The sequence below is a fragment of the Mirounga angustirostris genome, unplaced genomic scaffold, assembly GCF_029215605.1.
Source record: "Mirounga angustirostris isolate CCGP_5_RB_7025 unplaced genomic scaffold, mMirAng1.0.hap1 SCAF_9, whole genome shotgun sequence".
Classification (NCBI taxonomy): Eukaryota; Metazoa; Chordata; class Mammalia; order Carnivora; family Phocidae; genus Mirounga; species Mirounga angustirostris.
Genome location: NW_026991717.1, coordinates 117,453,150 through 117,476,098, shown reverse-complemented (window position 1 = coordinate 117,476,098; position 22,949 = coordinate 117,453,150). Strand labels below are relative to the sequence as shown.

At 40.9% G+C, this 22,949-nt stretch overlaps 1 protein-coding gene across 9 annotated transcripts in view; it reads left to right on the top strand.

Moving 5' to 3' along the window:
* AREL1 (apoptosis resistant E3 ubiquitin protein ligase 1) overlaps window positions 1-22,949 on the top strand; it is a 68,228-nt gene that overhangs the window by 2,242 nt on the left and 43,037 nt on the right. For 4 of the 9 annotated variants that reach the window (XR_010405269.1, XR_010405270.1, XM_045901238.3 and 1 more), the window contains exons 2-5: window positions 13,860-14,173; window positions 18,828-18,887; window positions 20,012-20,238; window positions 21,108-21,345. Coding sequence is in view for 6 of the 9 variants with exons in the window: in XM_045901238.3 (XP_045757194.1) it covers window positions 18,872-18,887; window positions 20,012-20,238; window positions 21,108-21,345 (481 nt within the window). In the remaining 3 variants the exon portion in view is untranslated. Of the gene's footprint in view, window positions 1-1,147; window positions 1,291-9,126; window positions 9,350-13,859; window positions 14,174-18,827; window positions 18,888-20,011; window positions 20,239-21,107; window positions 21,346-22,949 lie in introns of those variants that run through there. The other 5 variants (XM_064571357.1, XM_045901237.3, XM_064571358.1 and 2 more) reach the window with 5 other exon arrangements.

Here is a 22,949-nt window from a genome sequence, read left to right as displayed (position 1 = left end):
ACAGGGAATGAGAACATACTTAGAAAAATGTTTTTGTTGAATTGTAATTTTATTGCAATCTGACATTCTTATAGTCTAAGATTAAAGGACTGAGATGCTTGATAGCATGTTTTGATGGTGATGGGAGGGGGGAGATGGTATTGCTTTGTGTTGGGTGGGGGCAGAAAGTAATTGCTTTTGATTACATACTTGTGAGCAAAAGAAATACTTTTAGTCCTTCTCAGCAGTCAAGAGGGTTGTTTTGTATTTTTCTGCAGTCTTGAAGAGAAAGAATTTTTTAAGGCATTCAACCCACAGTTTTGAACACATAATTGGGTTGGACTTCATTCCATTCACTAATTGGTCTTCCTTACCAATTGAAGTTAATAACAAATTTCTTTATAAAATTAAGGATAATGAAAGATTCGTTTAAAACTCTTGTATTTCAATGTTAGAAAGTTAAAGGTAGATTGACTTTTGTGGCCATCAAGGGAAGAAAACTAATTCACAGATATTTTCTTCATTTCCAAGTTACAGTTTTTACACTTCTTTTTATGTCTCATGTAATGAGTTTTTTCCCCCAACATTAGTTGTTATGAATTATTTTTCAGTTAACTCGACTGCCTTCTAAATATGTAACGTGGTGTACAGCATGTTCTGTTCCTAAGGTGTTGATACCAAATGGCTTGTAAGATACCTCAGAGGTACTTACCGCTGCATGTTCACTCAGTCAGAAGGCATGTATTAAGGGCCCATTCTGTGTGTGTTACTCTTCAAAAGCTCAGGCCTGAATTGGAGATAGACTTGTGAACAGATAAATTATGGTGAGGTCATCCAACAGAGGTATGCAAATTGAACTCTTTCATAGGAATTACTCTACTTGTTCATCTTTATGGAAGTGGTCCAGGTCAGAGTACTGTTGTGTAATATGTAATATTACAACATACCATATAACAAATAAGACTTATGAGCTTAACAGATTCTAGTATATCATTGCACTTTTTAAATTACTTTAGTCCTTAAATAGCTTAGGTTTAAATTTTAATTTATCTTTCTTTGGTTTCTTTTTCTTTGAAGGGTTCATGAATGTTTAGGCTTCATTAATATTCTTTTATATAGTAGTTTCAAACTTTTTTTTTTTCTGTTAAAGATTTTATTTATTTGACAGAGAGAGAGACAGCGAGAGAGGGAACACAAGCACGGGGAGTGGGAGACGGAGAAGCAGGCTTCCCGTGGAGCAGGGAGCTTGATGCGGGGCTCCATCCCAGGACCCAAGCCAAAGGCAGTCACTCGACCGACTGAGCCACCCAGGTGCCCCAGTTTTCAGACTTTTGAGGTTGTTTAGCCTTGTTGCAGTTTGTGTGTGCACATGCATCTGTGGAAGGGGGCGTGCACACGCATGCTTGACGCCTTGGTATGCTGTTATGTCACCATGATGTTTTCCTGGTGGGACTCTTGAAGCCTGTTCTACAAGTTATGGTTTAATAGAGATGAATATTCATTTAGTTATCAGAAACCAAACAGTCTTGGTAAATATATGTTTTGTCATTTAGCCTGAATTGAACTGTACCATGTGATTTTTTTTTTTTTTTAATTGGGGGAGGGCAGAGAGAGGGAGAGAGAGAACCTCAGGAAGGCTCCACACTTAGCGTGGACACAGGGCTTGATCTCACAACCCTGAGATCATGACCTGAGCCAAAATCAAAAGTCAGACACTTAACCGACTGAGCTAGCCAGGCGCCACACCATATGATTTTAATATGAATTTTTGTTACCTTGGATAGTTGAAGGATTTACATCGTATTTTTCGGAGCTTCTAGCTGCAGCATCATTTCAGTGCAGTTTCCCTGTTGGTGTTGAGATGCTAGTAGTCAACATCTGTTCATTGTATTTTCTATTCATTATCCTTTTTGGCCAGAGATCAGGTAAAGGTAATCTAATAATATACAACATACATTTTCTGCAAGGTCCTCTTGCTCAGAGATCCAGCCTAGGTTATTTTAACCCCTCCTTTGTCCACTTAGAGAGGTTCCACTCCAAGGATACCCCCTGGTGTATGCGGTAAAGCTATTAGGAAGAAAAAGAAGTTAAAACCTCCCAAGTATGATCTAGTTTCTCATGTCTTGGTGAAGAAGGAAACCCAGCTGGGCTGTGTAAATGATTTATAGGAAAGATTGAAAAGGATTTGAAAAAAGTGTTTTAACCAAGCATTACCTGGATTGGGTAGGGATTAGGGAGGCATGATCAGAATCCTAGGGAGGGAATGAGAATGTAAAGTGGGGAACCAGACGTGATTTTTTAAAAATTACATTTTATTTTGGAGTAATTTTAGATTTATAGAAAAGTTGCAAAGATAGTAGAGAGTTCCTGTGTATCTTTCACCCAGTTCTTCCCCTAATGTTAACATCTTACATAACCATGGTACATTTGTCACATCTAATAAGAAATTAACTTTGGTACAATACCATGAACTGAACTACAACTTTATTTGGATTTTACAAGTTTTTCCACTAACAGCCTTTTTCTGTCCTAAGATCCAAACCAGGATACCACATTGTATTTAGACCCTGTGCAATTTTGATAAATAGGTTGGGGTTTCCAGTGAGCTTTTTCTCTGCCATGTATGTGGTTCAGTAATCACCTCTGACCTTTGCTGAAGAGAGGAAGTCATTGACCATGAGAATAAACAATACTGTGTAGGTAGTGTTTTGTACCTCCTTAATTCCCCAAACATTGGTAACTCAGTGGAAGAGTTGGCTTTGCTCCCAGGAGGGTGGTATGAAGTTTCCTGAGAAGCTAAGAGCTAATCCTGATTGAGGGGCCCTTCCTGGGCTCCACTAACACCACGTGCTCACTTCATAGACTTCACTACACAGGACTATCACCAATTGGTTTACTTGTCTGTCTTCTGTACTAAACTGTATGTTTCTAAGGGGTCAGGGACCAGCTTACTCATTTTGGACTCCTCAGGGTCCAACATAAGTTTGGCATCTAATAGGTTTTTAATACACATTTGAAGAAATTCATAGATCTTATTTGGTAACATTGATTATTAGGTCAACAAAAGTTTTGTTTTAATACTATGTAATGTTGAGTTTCTCCTTCAAATTCAGCCATCTCAGTTTGCCATTTCTGTTTTGAGTTTTTCTTCCAGGAATCTTAAACAAAGAGCTATAAAATACTCATTTAAGATTGCTCTTTTTTCCTGATGTAAATAAATTATTTTCTTTAAAAATAACCATAGAATATGGGGCGCCTGGGTGGCTCAGTCGTTGAGCGTCTGCCTTCGGCTCAGGTCATGATCCCAGGGTCCTGGGATCAAGCCTCGCATCGGGCTCCCTGCTCCGCAGGGAAGCCTGCTTCTCCCTCTCCCACTCCCCCTGCTTGTGTTCCCTCTCTTGCTGTGTCTCTCTCTGTCAAATAAATAAAATCTTAAAAAAATAAAAATAAAAATAAAAAAAATAAAAGGGAGGGAGAAATTGTGTTAGATTTTAAGTGTGTATGTGACGATTCCAGTTTCATCCCACTGGGCTGTAGATCTGGCCGTTTGCCTGCCACTTCATGCACAGTTAATGAAATAACACCTTCCTAGACTTATTGAGGGAGACGGCTTGTCAGATTCAGGGAATTCGTTTTAAAATTTTCCTGTTATAGCCAAGATTCAGTGGCCCAGGGTCACCTAAGCATAAAAGCTGCCATGGGATGGGAACACAGGGGCCTGTCCTAATTCTGTGGATCAGACACAGCAGATTCTGTTTGGTAAATAGAAAAAAAAAAAACATGTTAGGAGAGAGTTGTAAATTGAAGCTGCTGTTTTCTTGATGAAGATGAAAAACTGCAACAGGCATAGACTGGCCAGTTTTTCTGTTTTTCTCCAGACGTCCCAGGAAGTTACAAAATGAGCAATGATAAGTTGACCCTTGTTTCCTTGTTTTGTGCACACTGGCTTTGAATCCCTTTTTCCTCTTTTCTCTGAACTATGCAGAGAATGGCAAAGTCTATTCCAGGGGGCAGTTGAGTCTAAACTGCGCTTTCATATGTCCTCTTCATTTCAACTCGGACGAACTCTGGTTTGTTTTAAAGAGAATGGTGCAACAGAGAGAATCCAGATTGAATTAAGAAATGTAGAATTATGGGGCGCCTGGGTGGCTCAGTCGTTAAGCGTCTGCCTTCGGCTCAGGTCATGATCTCAGGGTCCTGGGATTGAGCCCCGCGTGGGGCTCCCTGCTCGGTGGGAAGCCTGCTTCTCCCTCTCCCACTCCCCCTGCTTGTGTTCCCCCTCTCACTGTGTCTCTCTCTGTCAAATAAATAAAATCTTTAAAAAAATAAAGAAATGTAGAATTACTTTTGTCTCTCTCAGCTAAACCTTTATAAGCCTAACTTTAACCAGTGAATGATAAGAAAACGGTTCCAGCCTCCTCTCAGGTGAGAGTGATCTTATAAAACTTCTCTTCTGGGCGCCTGGGTGGCTCAGTCATTAGGCGTCTGCCTTAGGCTCAGGTCATCATCCCAGAGTCCTAGGATCCAGCCCCACGTCAGGCTCCCCGCTTGGTGGGGAGCCCACTTCTCCCTCTCCCTCCTGCTCATGCTCTCTCTCTCCCTCACTATCTCTCTCAAATAAATAAAATCTTAAAAAATAAATAAATAAAAGCTTCTCTTCAAAACCAGAAGGGCAAATAGCTCGTTGTCCTTGGCTTAACCTGCAGGTGCATGCTCTGGTTTTTGGAATTTTGTTGTTGTTTTAAGACCCAGCGTCAGGGGTCCAGAGGGTTTATGTCAATTTGAGGAGAACTGAGGAACTGAAACATTGGCTCCATTTAGAAATGCCATTTATTAGGTTAAAGAGTAGGGGGAAAACTGTTAAAAGATAAAAATCTTTCCAAATTCTGAAACAGACTGTAACTGAAATGCTGCTTGGTAATGTGGGGAGTTGAATTTGAAAGAAACAAAGCAATAATAAAACCGAGTAATTAATGAGATAAAGGGCCTGCAGGAGCTTAAAAAACTCTTGTTAAAAATGTTTTTATTCAGGATAGTTGACATATAATATTATCTATGTATTAGGTACAGCATAGTGATTGGGCAATTACACACATTATGAAATGCCTACTACGGTAAGTATAGTTACTATATTTCACCACACAAAGTTATTACAGTATTATTGACTATATTCCCTTTGCATATTTTTCATCTCTGTGACTTAATTTATTTTGTAACTGGAAGTCTGTACCTCTTAATCTCCTTTACCTATTTTACCCATCCCGCACACCCCTTCCCTCTGGCAGCCATCAGCTTGTTCTCTGTATTTATGAGTCTATTTCTGTTTGTTTTGTTTTGTAGGTTCTACATATATGTGAAATCATATGGTATTTGTCTTTTTCTGTCTGACTTATTTCACTTAGCATAATATCCTCTAGGGGTCTGTCCATGTTGCCATGAATGGCAAGATTTCATTCTTTTTTATGGCTGAGTAATATTTCATTGTATATATATACACATACATATGTACATATGCATATACATGTATACATACATACATGTGCATATGTATACACACACATCATATCTTCTTTATCCACTCATGTATTGATGGACGCTTGGGTTGCTTCCATGTCTTGGCCATTGTAAATGATGCTGCAGTAAACATAGGGGGGCATATATCTTACTGAATTCAATCCCATTTTCTTCAGGTAAATACCCAGAAGTGGATTACTGGGTCATATGGTTCTATTTTTAATTTTTTTAAAGATTTTTTTATTTATCAGAGAGAGAGAGCACAAGCAGGGGGAGCTGCAGGCAGAGGGAGAGGGAGAAGCAGGCTCCCCACTGATCAGGGAGCCCGATGCAGGACTAGATCCCAGGACCCTGAGATCATGACCTGAGCCGAAGGTAGCCACTTAACCGACTGAGCCACCCAGGCGTCCCTATTTTTTACTTTTTTTTTTTAAAGATTTATTTATTTATTTTATAGAGAGAACATGAGCCAGAGGGGCAGAGGGAGAGGGAGAGAGAATCTGAAGCAGACTCCCTGCTGAGCACAGAGCCCTACATGGGACTCAATCTCACGAACCTGAACCCAAGCTGGAACCACTTAACCAACCCGAGCCGAAACCGCTTAACCAACTGTGCCACTGAGGCCCCCTTATTTTTAACTTTTTGAGAATCCTCCATACCGTTTTCCCCAGTGGCTGCGCCGGTTTGCATTCCCACCAGCGGTGCACAAGGATTCCCTTTTCTCCACATCCTCACCAACATTTATTATTTCTTGTCTTTTTGATATTAGCCATTGTGACCAGTATGAGGTGATACTGTGGTTTTGATTTGCATTTTCCTGATGATGAGTGATGTTGAGCATCTTTTTGTGTGTACTCTTGTTAAAAATTTTAACAAGAGATTTTCTTTTGTGAAACTTTTAGATAAAATTTCTAGAAGAAAATCTTTGTGTCCTTGAGTTAGGCTATAAAAAACAGAAACTATAAAAGGAGAAAATTGATAAGTTGGATTTCATCAAAGGAAAAACTTTTTTCTTTAAATAACACTGTTAAGAAAATGTTAAAAGCAAACCACAGGAAATATTTGTCAAACATGTCTAGTAAAGGATTTGTTTGCAGAATATATAAAGAATTCTAACAACTAAGTAGTAAGAGGACAAACAGCTTGATTTTAAAAAATGCAAAAGATTTGGATACCAAAGAAGTGTCACAAATAGCCAATAAGCACATGAAAACCTACCCTATATTGTTAGTCCTTAGGGAAATGCAAATAAAACCGCAGTGAGAGACCACTTCACACCTTTTAGAATGGGTAAAATTTAGTAGTGTGTTATTTAACCTCCATATATTTGTGCTCTTTCCACATTTTTTCTGGTGGTTGACTTTTAGTTTTTTTTTTTTTAAAGATTTTACCTATTTATTTGACAGAGAGAGACACAGCGAGAGAGGGAACACAAGCAGGGGGAGTGGGAGAGGGAGAAGAAGGCTCCCCGCGGAGCAGGGAGCCCCATGCGGGGCTCAATCCCAGGACCCTGGGATCATGACCTGAGCCGAAGGCAGACGCTTAACGACTGAGCCACCCAGGCGCCCCTGACTTTTAGTTTTATAGCGCTCCAGTCAGAAAAGATGCATGGTATGACTTCGATCTTTTTGAATTTGTTGAGAAATTTGTTTTGTGGCCTAATATGTGATCTGTTCTGGAGAATATTCCATGTGCACTTGAAAAGAATGTGTATTCTGCTGTTTTAGGATGGAATGTTCTGAATATATCTGTTAAATCCATCTGTCCAGTGTGTCATTCAAAGCCACTGTTTGCTTATTGATTTTCTTTTTGGACAATCCATTTATGTAAGTGGGGTGTTAAAGTCCCCTACTGTTATACTATTATCGATTACTTCCTTTATGTTTGTTATTAACTACTCGAAGTATTTGGGTGCTCCCATGTTGGGTGCATAAATATTTACAGTTGTTATATCTGGTTGGATTGTTCTAGAATGATAACATTTAAAAGATCGACAATACCCAGTGTTGGCAGATGTGAACAACTAGAGCTGTCATACATTGCTGGTGGAAATGCAAGATGATACAGCTGCTCTGGAAAACAGTGTAGCATTGGTTCTTATAAGTTAAATATATACTTATGATATGACCCAGCAATCTCACTCTTAGCTTTTTACCCAAGAGAAATAAAAACATGTGTCCACAGAAGCCTTATACTTGAATGTTCATAGCAGCTTTTGTCATAATAGCCCCAAACTGGATAGAACCAAATGTCCTTCAGCTGGTGAATGGGAAAGGAATTTTATTATAATGGACTACTACACAGCAGTAAAGAGGAATGAACTACTGCTACATGTAATGACATGTATGGGTATAAAACGCATTGTGCTAAGTGAAGAAATGCCACACACAAAAGACTTTTGTATATGATGCCATTTGGCATCTGTAAAAGGCAAAACTATAGTGATAGGAAGCACATCAGTGGTTGCACAAGGGGATCATGAGGAAACTTTGGGATGATGAAAGTTCTGTATCATGATTGTATTTTATATCATAATCCTATACAATTGTCAAAGCTCTACTGCTTACTTTAAATTGGTGACTTTTACTATATATAAGCAATACCTCAATAAAGCTGATTTGGGGAAGCCTTTTTTTTTTTTTTTTGCCAGTGATTTATGCAGGATTAGAAACTAGATTCAGATTAATTCAGATCTGAATTTGTTATAGGCTCTAAAATAATTTTGAAATAATGAGTATCCCTGAATTGAGTTGCAAAGAGTTTACTAGTTATCAAGTTGGATCAAGTTTAGGCTAAGACTTTTATTATTAATGAGAACAGGTGGAAATAAGATCCACATTTTATTTGAAGGTGCTTGATCAGATAATCAGAGTTTCAAATAATCAAGGAAAAAAACCTGTGGGCTGATTTTGAACTCTCCCTCGTGCCCAAGTCTTTACTCGTTCTAATACTGTGACCACCGGTTTCTAGAAATACTCACTTCCTTTTGTCTCCAGTAAAGTACTTACTTATACAGTTTTTTCCTCTTCTCTGATTGTTCCTTTTCACTCTTTGCTAGCTCCTTTTTTGGGGTGGGGGGTACATTTAAGGTTGATCCCTTCGTGGTTCTGTAATTGGTCTTTTCCTTGGTCTGCGTGTTTTGCATGGCAGTCCTTTCTCATTTCCTGTCTTGTAATTGCCTGCAGGATGCTAGTATCTCCATAGCTTCAGATGCTTATTTCCGTTTGTCTTGTGAATATATGTACCTGGATATCTCATAGACACTTCAAACTTAGTTCTGTACTCTTATCTTTCCCTATGCATTGGCTCTGCCTCCTTAATTCACCACCACTGTTCATCCAGGCTCCCAAGCGTAGAAAATCCCGATTTGTCCTTGGCTTCTTGCTCTCTTTTATCTTTTGACCTCACAGGTCACTAATCCTGTTGCTTCTGACTGGGAAACGATGCATACTCTAGCCCCCTCAATACTTCTCCGCTCTCAGGCAAAGTTACCTTTCTCCTTCCTTTGCCCTCCACACGTTGTTTATTCCTATTTTTGTTGTACTTGCCACGTTGTCGTGCCCATCTCCCACTTTGGACTGAGTTCATCGAAGTTAAGAAAAGACCCTGTCTTATTTATCCTTGTTACCTTAGCTTTTAGCACACAGTCTGGCGGACAGCAAATGCTCAAGAAATATGAAATGAATGAAGAATGAACCTCACAGAAGAACCTGAAGATGTTGGTGGATTACAGCCGGTGAATTACAGTGAATTTGCTAAAACTAAACACTGTTTTAGCAAACTATGTCAGGCAAAGAGAAAATACAGATATCCAGGGCTGGGGGGACATAGCGGAAAAAACAATTTTATTTAAAATGTGAGTATATGGGATGGGTGGTAGTGGGGTAATAGACCATAAGTTGAGTGGGGATTGTAGTGTTTTCAAGCCTCAGTTCATATCCTCTCTCTGGTCGTAGAGGATCGTGGGCATGTAACCCCTTGGGGGCTGGGAGCAGAGTCCCGAGCAGCCTTTCTGCCCCAGGTATCAAGTATCTGCATATTTAGAACATACCCATATTTTACCTTTAGAAATTCATGCCAATTTTGCGTTCTGTTTTATTACCTCTGAGTATTTTAAGGTGAAAATACCTTTTTCTCCCCACCCACCTCATCCTCTAGTGAGTAGTTGCTTCAGGAACTTGTGCCATTTATCCTCAGGCTTCCAGCACATCGGCCTGCCCCAGTGCCCAAATCTGGGAGGCATGGGACGGGGTTACGGTCTAATATGGCAGTATTCTAGCTTGCTGTGATGTGGGGGATTGTCTACTCAGGAGTATTATGTCATGGAACCGAGAAGGGCGAGCTCATCTTTGTTCTAACGAGGCTATTCCTGGAAGGCTGCAGTCAGTTGGAGGCACCTCATTACCAGATCGCTGGGGACCAGCTGGAGAGAGTTCACAGAAGACCCACAGGAATGATTAAGAGACTGGAGGGGCTGACTGATGAGGAAAGAATATACATGAAAACTGTATAACTTGGCTGAACCGAGATAGCAGGAATACACAACTGTATAAATATCTCAAGAGAATAAACTTGATGGGGGAGGGCAGTCTCTTATGGTGGGATTTGGGGGAGAGTAAACCAAGGCTGAAATTAAGCAAAGGAAAATGTAAACTAATAATCTAAAGTACCTGATGGTGTACTCTAATTTTTGGAACCTTCTTAGGTCACTCTAAACTGTGGACCTTTTGTTAATTGAATGATTTGGTTTTTTAAAGTTGATTTTCCTGGACTTGTGGCTGGTGCTTCTGTATAGAGAATCCTAAAGACTCCATCTTTCAAAGCCAACATCTTTCTTTTGTCTTGTCTTTCTCTGTGGGACTCTATGGGCAATAGATGGGTGATTGTGGGCTGCCACTGCTTCTTGCTTTCTTCACCAGAGTTCCAAAGTGGATTTTCACATCCTTTTTTTCACGGCTTTTTATAATAGCATTTTAAAAGCAGACACTGAGTCAGTAATATGTATTGTAATAATTTTAGAAACCTGGTTATGGGATTGGTCCCTGAGGTACTGGTTTTAGGAAATTACAGCCTTGATGAAATGCAAACATAATTGTAGGAAACATGTACTTTGGGAAATGATTGTATAAAATCCGACTTTGGGGTATGGGAGGCATAAAACTTTTAAATAGCAGTTGAAATTAGGAGAAATATTTGCCTAATGTTGCCAGTTTTATAGCTCTTTTCCTAAGAGGGGACAGGAGAACTGGAAGAAAATGATTTTATGCTTTTTTGATTTATGAAAATGGGTTCATTTACAAAGCAGTTATGCAGCTTTAAGACTGAGACCTCTATGCTAGAGAGTGGTAAACTTTTCTTGTAAAGGGTCAGATAGGAAAGCTTTGTAGACCCTAAATCTCTGCAGCTACTCAGCTTTGCTTTTCTGGTGCAAAAGTAGTCATAGACCATATGTAAACGAATGAACTTGGCTGTGTTCATCCTTTTTTTTAAAAAAAGCAGGCGACTATCTGGATCTGGCCTGCAGGCTGTAGTTTGCCAACTCCTGCTCTAGACCTTTGCTCCCGAAAGCATGATCTGCAGACCAGCAGCATCAACACTCCCTGTGAGCCTGCTGGAGATACAGAATACTGGGTTGCTTTCCAGAGGGGCTGCCCTGGAGCCTAGACCAAGCTTCTCAGACTTTAATGTGTGTAGGAATCTCATGGGGGCACTTATCAAAGTACAGACTGAGATAAACTGAACAATATACTAGCTACTGGGAGACAAAGATGAGTCAGACCAGTCAGTGTCCTCAGAGACCCCAGAATTCATTAGGAGAGACTACTGTATAAACAAATAATTACAGACTAATAAATGCTATAATAGAGGTATTTTCAGCACAGGAGTATCACAGCGGAGCAAGTGATTGGTTCTGTGTGGCATGGGGGCAATCCTCAGAGGGGCCTGAGAATTGGACCAGGAAGGGGATAGTGCTTGAGTTGAATTTTCAGGCTTACTAGAGACACTGAATGAAGAAGCATTGTCAGGGGTAGGCATGGTAGTTCGTGGTGGGGTGCGGTAAAAATGATATTAGAACTAGGAGTTATTCGGGTGCCTGGGTGGCTCGGTTGGTTAAGTGTCTGCCTTCGGCTCAGGTCATGATCGCAGCATCCTGGAATTGAGCCCCACATCCAGCTCTCTGCTCAGCAGGGAGTCTGCTTCTCCCTCTCCCTCTCCCTCTGCCCCTGAGTGCTCGCTCTCTAATAAATAAATAAAATCTTTTTAAAAAACCACTATTAAAAAAAAAGAACTAGGGTGCCTGGGTGGCTCAGTTGGTTAAGCGACTGCCTTCGGCTCAGGTCATGATCCTGGAGTCCCGGGATCAAGTCCCGCATCGGGCTCCCTGCTCAGCAGGGAGTCTGCTTCTCCCTCTGACCTTCCTCCTTCTCATGCTCTCTGTCTCTCATTCTCTCTCTCTCAAATAAATAAATAAAATCTTAAAAAAAAAAAAAAGAACTAGGAATTATTTAATTTAATAATCAAATAGCTGATTACAGGGCTGGAGACCCATTACGATCATAATGAATAGAAATAAAATTTCAGTTACATTCTATTATTTTTAGCTAATTTTTTATGCTCTTTCCCTATTTAAAAAAAGGATAACTTGCCTGTTCTCTCCCCAAAAGTTATTTGTTCTCTAGAAATAGAAACTTTTAATATCTTCTTACATCAGTAAGAATTTAGAAAACACTGAAAGGTACAGGTTGAAAATAAAAATTATTTATAATTCCAAACACCAAGAGATGATGACTATTAATATTTTTGTGTTGTTCCATCTAGTTTTGTTTAGGTAACATTTTAAAAATTGGGCTCATGCTATGTAATTTTGTGCTTGCCTTTTATTTAGCATTTTTTTGTGAGAAATTTCTTTCGTTACTCCTTAAAAGGTGTCATTTTTTAATGCTTAGATAGCATTCTAATGGAGCTCCTGTAGTTTATATAACTCTTATCTTGTTTGTGGATCCTTTAAGCTGGTTCCAGTTGCTAGTTGACCTAGCTTTTGGCTCATGTACTTGGCAATTCTATCACCATATTTTAAAATAAATACATATATTGTTTATTTGTAATTATAAAAGTTTGCCAACTTGTTTGATCTGCTGGCCTTCACTCATTCCGTTCTGCTGTTCTTACTAGCATCGTGGCTTTTCTTCCTTGGTTTCCCAGGGTAGGGAGACAGTAGGGTAGTCATTAAAAAGCATGGATTCTGGGTCCAGGTTGTCTGGGTTTGACTCACCTCTACTACTTAACGGTGCGTTATCTTGAGAAAGTACCTCAATTTCCTCATCTGCAAAAGAGGGATAATTTTATCTGGGGTTGTGAGTTAATATATATGAAGCACTGATCACAGTTCCCACCGTGTGGAAAGAGAATCTCTTTTTTTTTTTTTAGTGATGAGTAGTCTCTTCTCATTTGTTTTATGGTGGCTGTTTGCGTATGCTTTGCCATACCCCCTTTCTGTTATGTTTAGTTTATGAATGTCTTTGAGTTACACACTGACTTTACTAGACTTTACTTAGTGACTTTATCTTGAAAGTTCACAGACTTTTTTCCCCCACTCAGAAAAGTAAATTTTACTATTAAAATCAATGTTGTTTCACCATGTCTTGGAAATGCAGACATGGGCGCAAGGGGAGCAGCCTGCATAGACAGATGGGTTAGGTTTTAAAGCTTTTTGGTGGTTTTCCCTTTCCAAGGGAGTATTACCTTGATTGCTTCTATGGCATAATAAGGCCCTCTGTAATGTGGCCCCACCTATCCTGTGGTCTCGTTTCTCTTCACCCTATTCCCAAACCCTGTGCTCCAACCCCATTAAACTGGAACCGGGCATGTGGTAGTGATGAGGCTTACTCTTTATTTTTTTCTTTTTTAAAGATTTTATTTATTTCTTTGAGAGAGAGCACAAGCAGGGGGAGGGGCAGAGGGAGAAGGAGAAGTGAGCAGGGAGCCTGATGCAGGGCTTGATCCCAGGACCCTGGGAACATGACCTGAGCCAAAGGCAGACGCTTAACGACTGAGCCACCCAGGTGCCCCAAGGCTCACTCTTTAAATTTGTGCCCTCGTTGCTTCTCTTGAAGGATTAAAATCGACTACAGTGCTCGAGCTTCCTTTTGGGGAGTGACACAGTTAAGGCAGTGAGGCTGCCACTTGCCTTTTGTTGTGGAGTTTTAATTGGGAAAGCTTAGTCGAGGTTTACCAGGCCTTGCTTATTTTTAGGGCCCCAGAATTTCCTCTGCCCGTTCTATCTATCTCCTCTTTGTTGTTTTCTGGGCATTCTCTTTCAGAAATAAAAACCTCTTCCACTGACCCTTTTTTTCTCCATTGAATAGGATCCCGGGACAAGAGAACAGATGCATCCTTTGGCAGTCGATTGCACCCTGCCCTAGAGAGAAGTCCAGGATAATACTTTTGGGCCTATATTTCTCCACCCTGGAATTCATCCAGTTCATTCCAGAAATATTGACCCTCTGCTTCTGTGACACCTCCTCAATGAATGTCTGATGGACAGACACTTTCCGTTTACCTTGCAGCAATTTTCTTTCCTGTGGAGGTTGGAAGAAAAGGTGAATGGTGCCAAAAGTTGCCTGCTTTGGTGAATAGGACTGTTCCACTTGGTTCTCAGAACATGGGCCCTCGTTTAAAGGTAAGAGCATAGAGTAGTTCAGTTTCACTTGGTATTGGGATACAGAACATGGACTCAGTGACCAGTTCCTCAGCCTTTCCAGCAAGGGATAGCTGTTGAAGTGCACAGTTATAATTAGAATCTCCCTTCTTCCCACCCCTAGAGCACCTCTGAGGATGAAGAGATCAATTCTCTGTTTCTGGGAAATGACTTTTTCACAACTGGTCTTTAAAGGCAGGGCTAAAATTTATTAAATATTGTAATTATGAATCTTTAGACTCCTAAAAAAGCAAAGAGTTTTAGAAGATGTATGTTAGTCAACTTTCTAACATTCCCTTGAGACAGGCACTTTCAAGTATTCCCCCACCCCCGCCTTTTGTAGGTAATGTGAGCCAAAGTACTGTAGTATTAAGCAACTTGCCCGGGATCTTTTAGTAAGCAAGTGATATTTCTGCATTAGATAATTGGTACTGCATTCCATTTTCCTTTGTCATGCTTTATTTTTATTTCAAAATGTTTTAAAAAGGGCCATAAGCATTTATTTTTCTAATTTTAACCTTATGGTGCGACGCCTCACAGTAAGATTAAGTAATGTTTTTCATACATTCTTTTACCTGTTTTTTTCATCTTTCCTCTTCCTGAGTACTTCTCTGTTGCTATGACTCCATCCTTTGTCATGATTTAGTGTTATATGAGGCTTAGAACACTGGGTTTCAGAGTTAGGCACAGGCTTGAGTCTCAGCTGTCGCTTAACCAGCTGGGAGAGGTTCAGCAAATTAACTCTCCAAGCCCAGCTTTTGTGTGTGTGTGTGTGTGTTTTAATCTATAAAATGAGAATAATAGTGTTTATTTTACCAAATTGTTAGGGAGACAATTACTTAGGCTAACACATATAAGGACTTAGTGCTTCACTTATCGTAAGTGACTCAATAAGGATAGGGAGTGAATATTACTTTACTACTACTGTTATTCTGCTAGCTTAGAGAATCACAGTTTGCTGAATTGTATAAAAGCAAGATACTAAAGAGATGAACTTGAAAACAAAATACTCGTGTAGCCAAATGGAATGAATTAGTGTGGCAGAGGCTTAACATACTACATCTTTGTGCTTGAATTAGACTCGGGAAGAGTTGCAAGATAATTTTATGAAGAAGAAGCGTGAGCAGCAGAAAGTGGAGGGTGCTATAGAAACTGTTCTAGAAAAATAAATGCTCAAGATTAGGAAGATAGAACCATAAAACCAGATACCATGCCATGCATGAGAACCTGTGACTCTGGTTGTAGGTATTTGGTACAGACTTGCAGAACTACAGTAAACTGGTAACTTGTGGTCTGAAGAGTTTATATTCCCTGGCTCAAGTGAATGTACTGCCACTTAGAGAAGTCTTTAAAAACTATATCAGAGAGGAGGTCACATCTAGAAAATTCCTGATCCTTAGGCATTCTGGACAAAGGAAAGAACAGACATTGGACCATATCCATTCAGATATTTCATTCATATTTATTGCAATTACTATATGCAATTACGTTGGATGCCGTGGAGAATTTTGAAGAGTAGTCTTTGCCTCCTGTTATATACCACTCTGAAATATAAAATAAAACAAACATGGGACTAAAATGAAAGAGAATATAAATCTCTATAAGATAAATATTAAGTAATGTGGGCATTCGGAGGAGGGATGGAATTTCTCAATTGAGACTGAGGGAAGATTTCAGGGAGGGGAGACAGGATTTTCCCTAGACTTAGGGTTAGGAGATTTCCCATGGATGGAGACGTGAGAGGGGAGTGGATAGTCTAGGCAGAGGAAGGGACTGTTGCAAAGCATGGAAATGGGACGTTTCAGAGCTTAGATGTAAAGATGGAAAGGACTCGAGTCAGGTAGATCATAGGATGAAAACAAGGGACTGTGGGAGATAGGGCCAAGGGGAATGCTGTGGGTGGGGATGGGAGTGGAGAGAGAGCAGAGAGAGCCTTGCTGGGATCAGGAAGAGGACAGAAAATGCTAACAGAATGGAAGTGAAATCTGGAATAAAAGTGATCTGAGTGACAAAGATGGGAAAGTTTGTGACAGCATTCAAGAGGAACAAAACAGGAGGAAAACGTAGAAGGAAGGCAAGTTCAAAATGTGACCAGTTGAGGGGGGCGGTAATTGGAGGGAGAGATGGACCATGAGAGACTATGGACTCTGAGAAACAAACAGGGTTTTGGGGGGGTGAGGATTGGTAGCCCGGTGATGGGTATTAAGGAGGGCACGTACTGCATGGAGCACTGGGTGTCATATTAAAACAATGGATCATGGATCACCACATCAAAAACCAATGATGTATGGTGACTAACATAACATAATAAAATAAAATAAAAAATGTGACCAGTTGAGAAATGGGTAGATATAAAATTAGAATAGTATGAAGAACTTCCATGTAGGCAGAAATTTGAAGTACAGTAAGAAAAGCCATGCCTTTTGTAACTCATGCATTTCCCATTGAAGAAAATGTGGGCCAGTAGAGAGGTTCCCAGAGTTTCCTGCTGGCTCCGACGCAGAGGGATAGTGATGCTGCTACCACTACTGGGAATGAATGTAATAATAACTCAAACTGGCAATTCACTGTATGCCGTATTCTAGGCTGTTCACATGCATTAACTCATTTCATCCTCACAGACACCCCTGCGAGGTATACGCAGATATACCCCATATGATAGATCTATCTACCCCATTTGATAGATAAGGAAACTGGCTTTCCCTAGAGAGATGAAATAACTTGTCCATGGTCACACTGTGAGAGGCAGAGAATGAGTTTGAACCCGGGGAGTCCATGCCCTCATCCTCTCTATTGTCCTCTTTGCTATACTGTTTGATTTTAGAGTCCTGATGGCTGTGAAGCGTTAGATTGAAGTCCTGCCACACTAAAGGAGACGGTGCCGTAGAAATGACTAAACCTCAACTCTTTTTATAGCAAGGAGAATTCTGAAGCCTGGCCAGGTCACACACTTGCAGCCTTGGAACTGGTCTGCAGGCCTCTGACTTAACTGCTTGTCCACTGCCTCTCCCAGAAAAGGTTGTCGCAGTTGTCAGAGATAGCACATTGGAATTTTCCCAGCCCTCATGATAATGTGCCATAAATCTGGCATGGTTCTTGTTCTTCCAAGGAGTAAGAGACTTGAGACCACAAGTCCTATAACATCACCACGTGCACTTTATTTTCTTCGGAGTGTCAGAACTTTGCTAAAGACTAGATTTTCATGTCCAGGATCAGATTGGATGACGTCCAACTGAGGGAGTACTTCAGACAGTTAAACTGCCAGTCTGGGTTCTACCAAGTCATCTAGGAAGTCATCTGCATCCTGGAAGTTGCTTTTTTGGATGCTTTTTTGAGAGATGAAAGCAGCTTTCAGTGTAAGGTCCCAGGAGATGAGATACTTGTTTGGGAAGGAGGCTCAGTAGTTGTGATCCCAAATTTGGAGTCTATATATTGTCTCTTTATAATAGACCCTTCTGGGAGCAGCCTAATCCATGGATATTGACTGTGCTAATGTTCCCTGTGTGGATTTCTTTTCTAGTAGGACTTTAGACACTAGTCTAAATAGGGATTTCAATGAAACGCGACATGGTCATTCCTCAAATTACCTACTGTCTCTGGATACCATAGACAGTTGCTATGAGAGGAACTAATGGAACTAATGGCCATTTTCTGTCTGTCTCTTAAATTTTTCTAGTACAGTTAGATATAAAAGTAATTTCTTTAAGTAATACTCTAGTGCTGATAAAAGGTACTGGGTTGAGCTAATGTTGATACCTTTATATACATTGACTTGAAAAGCATGAATTCACCACATTGTAGAATGGAGAGCTTTTACAGCCTATACTAAGGTCAGAACTCGGTGATAAGATACCAATGTCAATGTACATTGCATTTTTCCTTGGTAATACCTTGGGTGGTTCAAACAAGTAATGACGATTGAAGTCTTATTCTGGAAACAAGTTTAATAACAGTGAAAGTTTCCCCTCAAACTCTGGCCTCTGTTTGAATTGTTCTGACCTTAACGGGCATCACTTAGGAGAAATACAGTCTCCTCCTTTTGTTCCTTTCCTTGGCCTTTCTGCTGAGCTCCTCTTCCATAGGACCTGTTGTCTGAGTACTAACAGCAAAAATGACTTCTCCTACATGCCCACTGCTTATTACTGGATGACCCATGGTTTGCTTTACTTATATAATGCCAACATGATGCTAATAATACTTGCTTTTAAAAAATCCACATTTGATACAGCTATTTCCACTCAGATGAATTACTTCTAGAGGAAAATAGAAGGGGAAAGTGATTCCATTACCCTCTTTGCTTATGTTAATTAGCACTACTTTGCAAGGGGGAGGGAAACTGTCTTGGGGCCCTGGATCTAAGAAGATGAAAGCCATGTTACTGCATTTTGTAATTCGCACTAGAGCAAGTGGCTGTTTGTGGTATTCTAGGGTGGTCATAGATTGGAAGTCTTTAGAAGGAGTGAAGATGCAGTGACTGTTTCACCGCAGTTTGTCATAGGGCACCTGTCAGGCTAGAGAGAGAGGACAGGGATAGTAAGGCTCGAGTCCGTCAGCTCAAACCATATGTTCCTTGTCTCTCCCTGAGATGGCTGTTGGGAAGAGTTGGAGAAAAAACTAAACAGGTTTTCTTTTGCAGCTGCAGCTGTGATCCTCGCTGTCTGTCGGCATTGAAGGGACCTGATGTTTTACGTTATTGGTATGTTATGGAAAGAGCTGTCTCTATTATCTTCTTGTTAGGGTTGCTACATCCGTTTTGTCTCCCTGTCTATCCCTTTCCTCTTGAAAATAGACTTAGAAATATTTCTACTCATGCCAGAATGTACCTTCACAGAGCTGACAGTGGAGTTCATTCATTTGGGAAATATTTATTGAGTAATTCTGGTCCGTGCCAGGCAGTGTTTCCTGCCGAGTCAAAGTTGAATAAGGCAAAAATCTGCCTTCAAGAAGTTCATAACATGAATGGGGAGATGGTCAAGGGGGAGAAGAGCTATAATAGGCGAATAGGCAGGAGTCTGAGGGAGCCCGGAAGGGGGAACCCCTAATGCAGGTGAGGATCGGGGAAGGCTTTTGCCAAGTGGACAAGAGAAGGGAAGACTTTCAAATGGAGGGAGTAGAATTCACATTCTTTTTAGGACTCTTGTGAGGGCCTAGCCCACGCAGGAAAGGAGGGGATGGGCATTCTGTGTGGCCCATGGTATAGAACCAGGGTCAGCAGACTTTTTCCGTAAAGGGCCAAAGAGTAAATATTTCGGCTTCCCAGGCCATACAGGCTCTGTCACAATTACTGAATTCTGCCAGTTTAGGGCAAAAGCAGCCCTAGACAATATGTAAATGAATAGATGAGGCAGGGTTCTAATAGAACTTTATTTGCAGAAATAGGCAGCGGATGGGATTTGGCCTGTAATTTCTGACCCCTGGTATAGAAGTTCCTCTCTTTGGGGCATCTGGGTGGCTCAGTCAGTTAAGCATCTGACTCTTGGTTTCGGCTCAGGTCATGATCTCAGGGTCGTGGGATCAAGCCCTGGGTCGGGCTCTGCGCTCAGTACAGCATCTGCTTGAGATTCTCTCTCCCTCTCCCTCGCCACTCCCCCTGCTTGCGCATGCTTTCTAAATAAATAAATAAGTAAATAAATAAATAAATAAAAATCTTAGAAGTTCTTCTCTTCACCCACAGAGGTAGTGACCCACTATGATGTTTCTTTGGAAGTCTTGTTCTCTCATCCTGACTTCTTTTAGTTTTTGAAAGATGACTGGCCTTTTCCACAATGAGAAGCTCTGATGTATAACTGGCAGGTGGTATGTGTGTTCTCTTTTACATAGGTGGGATCACAGTGTCTGTGGTTGCATTCTTCTTCACAATTAAGTTCCTCTTTGAGCTTGCCGCACGCGTAGTCAGCTTCCTCCAGAATGAGGACCGTGAGCGCAGAGGGGATCGGACTATTTATGACTACGTGCGGGGAAATTACCTGGATCCCCGGTCTTGCAAAGTCTCCTGGGATTGGAAGGACCCCTATGAGGTGGGCCACAGCATGGCCTTCCGAGTGCATGTAAGGGAATGTTTCTGTCTCCATACCCATTGGGTTTTCTGAATCACTTGCTTTCCAGAGTAGTGCTGGCCTAGAATGTTAACATGTTTCCTTGTTTTTCAGTCATTCCTAGGGACTTAGTAATTGTTACTATCTGGAAGGGTCATAATTTATCATTTTGGTTTAGTAGGTGCTTAGCTTTGAAGATGCATAAAGCTTAATGTTACTTTTTCAAAAGAAGAAAAATATCACCAGAAAGAATAGGTGTTATAGATTGGGGGTTGGCAAACTATGGCCTGAGGGGCCAAATCAGGCCCACCTCTTGTGTCTGTAAATGTAGTTTTATTAGAACACAGCCATACCCATTCATCTTCCTGTATTGCCTGTGGGCTGCTTTTACACTTAATAGTTAACCACAGTTGAGTCGAGTAGCTGTGTATGACCCACAAAGCCACAATATGTACTCTCTGGCCCTTTACAGAAAAGTTTGCCTGCCTGCCCCCACTACCCCAGCCCTGCCTGGTGCTTCAGCTCACCCAGCGCTAGTGGCACCCACTGACTTACCTTCACGTTTGGGTGAGCAGTGGTAATAGAGTAAGAAGGGCGGGTACACAGAGGGGACAGCATTTGTGGTTCAGAAATGTCAAGTTGAAATGGATTCAGCAGTATCTTTTATCTCTGTCTCCTGAACAAGTTAAGAATTTGTTCACGATTCGGTGTTTTCTCTGAGGTGTGGCGTTTCTCTCTGTGTCTGTGGGGAGGACTGTAGGAACAGTGGGTACTGGGATTTGCCAGCTACCTCGTGCCTCCCCACACTCTCTCGAGTTAGGTGGGAAACAGTTGTCTCCTCCTGCTCACTAACAAGTGCCCCTCGTCTCCCCCCATCGCAGTTATTCTACAAGAACGGGCAGCCTTTCCCGGCACATCGGCCGGTGGGACTGAGAGTTCACATCTCTCATGTCGAGCTGGCAGTGGAAATTCCAGTGACCCAGGAAGTCCTCCAGGAGCCCAGTTCCAACGTGGTCAAGGTGGCCTTCACTGTGCGCAGGGCGGGGCGTTACGAAATCTCGGTGAAGCTTGGTGGATTAAACGTGGCCTACAGTCCCTACTATAAGATTTTTCAGCCTGGTATGTTCTTTCTTCTTTTTTTCCTCCCTGTTTCCATCCCTTCCTTCCTGTATGTTTCTTTCTTGCTTTTTAAAAATACACCTTTATTAAGATTTCATTCACACGCCGCATCATCCGTCCAGTTAAAATATACAGTTAAATGGTTTTAAAAATTTAGAGTTGTGCAGTCGGCACTGCAGTTTGTTTTAGAGCATTTTTCATCACCCTCAAAAGAAATCGGTACCCATTAACAGTCATTCCCCATTTACCCCAAACCTCCCCATCCCTAAGTAACCATTTACCTACTCTGTAGATTTGCCTCCTCCAGACATTTTATGTAAGTGTAGTCATAAAATATATGACCTTTTGTGACTGCCTCTTTCACTTAGCATAATGCTTTTAAGGTTTATTCATGCTGTAGCTTGAATCAGTGCTTCATTTCTTTTTCTTGCTAAATGACATTCTATTGTATGGATATACCACCTTTTATTTATCCATTTGTCAGCTGATGGACATTTGGGTTGTTTTTGCTTTTGGCTGCTGTGAATAATTCTGCTGTGAACTTTTGTGTCCAAGTTCTTGTGTGGACGTACGGTTTTATTTTCTCTAGGAGTGGAATTGCTGGGTCATCATCCTAATAAGTTCTTAAGGGGTATGGGTGCCAGAATAGACAAAAGGTAAATTCTTCTGATTTTTGAAATCTTTTCAAGTAAAAGCCCCTTGACCCTAACTCCACCCTTACTGCCCGTATGTGTTTTCCTTCTCATGGCTGAGTGTCTGCCCACACTGCTGATATCTAAGAATTGAGACCTCTCTCTTTACTTTTTTTCCCCACTCATATCCTTTATGCCAGATAATAGATGCTCACCGACTTTGAAGCCTAAAGGTGTAATCTCTGACTTCTGATTCTGCAACAAATCTGTTTAGTGTGTTAACCATCCTGTCTGCTCTGTGTGCCCTGCCTTGGTTTCCTTTTGAGGGTGTCGTTAAGTACTGGCCAGGTTGGTATCCACAGAAATGAGAGGACTTTGGGAACATTTTGGAGTCAAACGATAAGAAGAGGAGCCCTAAGAAGATTTGTGTATCTTTGCTTGACTGGTCCTTAGTTTTCTTTCTCTTATAACAGTGGAAGGCTGTGGACAAGGTGGCTCCCAAGCCACATCCCTCCCCATGTATCTCCTCCTTTACTTCAGTGACTCACCCACAGACTCCTTTCCACAGGAATTATCATCACCCCACCTCCTTGCCACCAGTGGAGAACAGTTCATATCCTTACAATATGTCTCAGCCTTTTATTTTTAAATTAAAATTAAACTCTTCATTTTGAGATAATTGTAGTTCTCCTGCAGTTTAAAAAATAATACAGAGGGATCTGGTGTACCCTTGACCCAGTTTCCCCCAATGGTTGTGAGATCTTATAAAACTAAAGTACAATATCACAGCCAGGTTATTAACATTGATACAGTCAAGGTGCGAAACATTTCCATCACCACAAGGATCCTTATGTTGCCTTTTTATAGCCACATATTTTCCCTCCCCCACCCACCTGTTTCTTAACCCCTGGCAGCCCACTAATCTCTTCTCCATTTCTATAATTTTGTCATTTCAAGAATGTTATATAAATG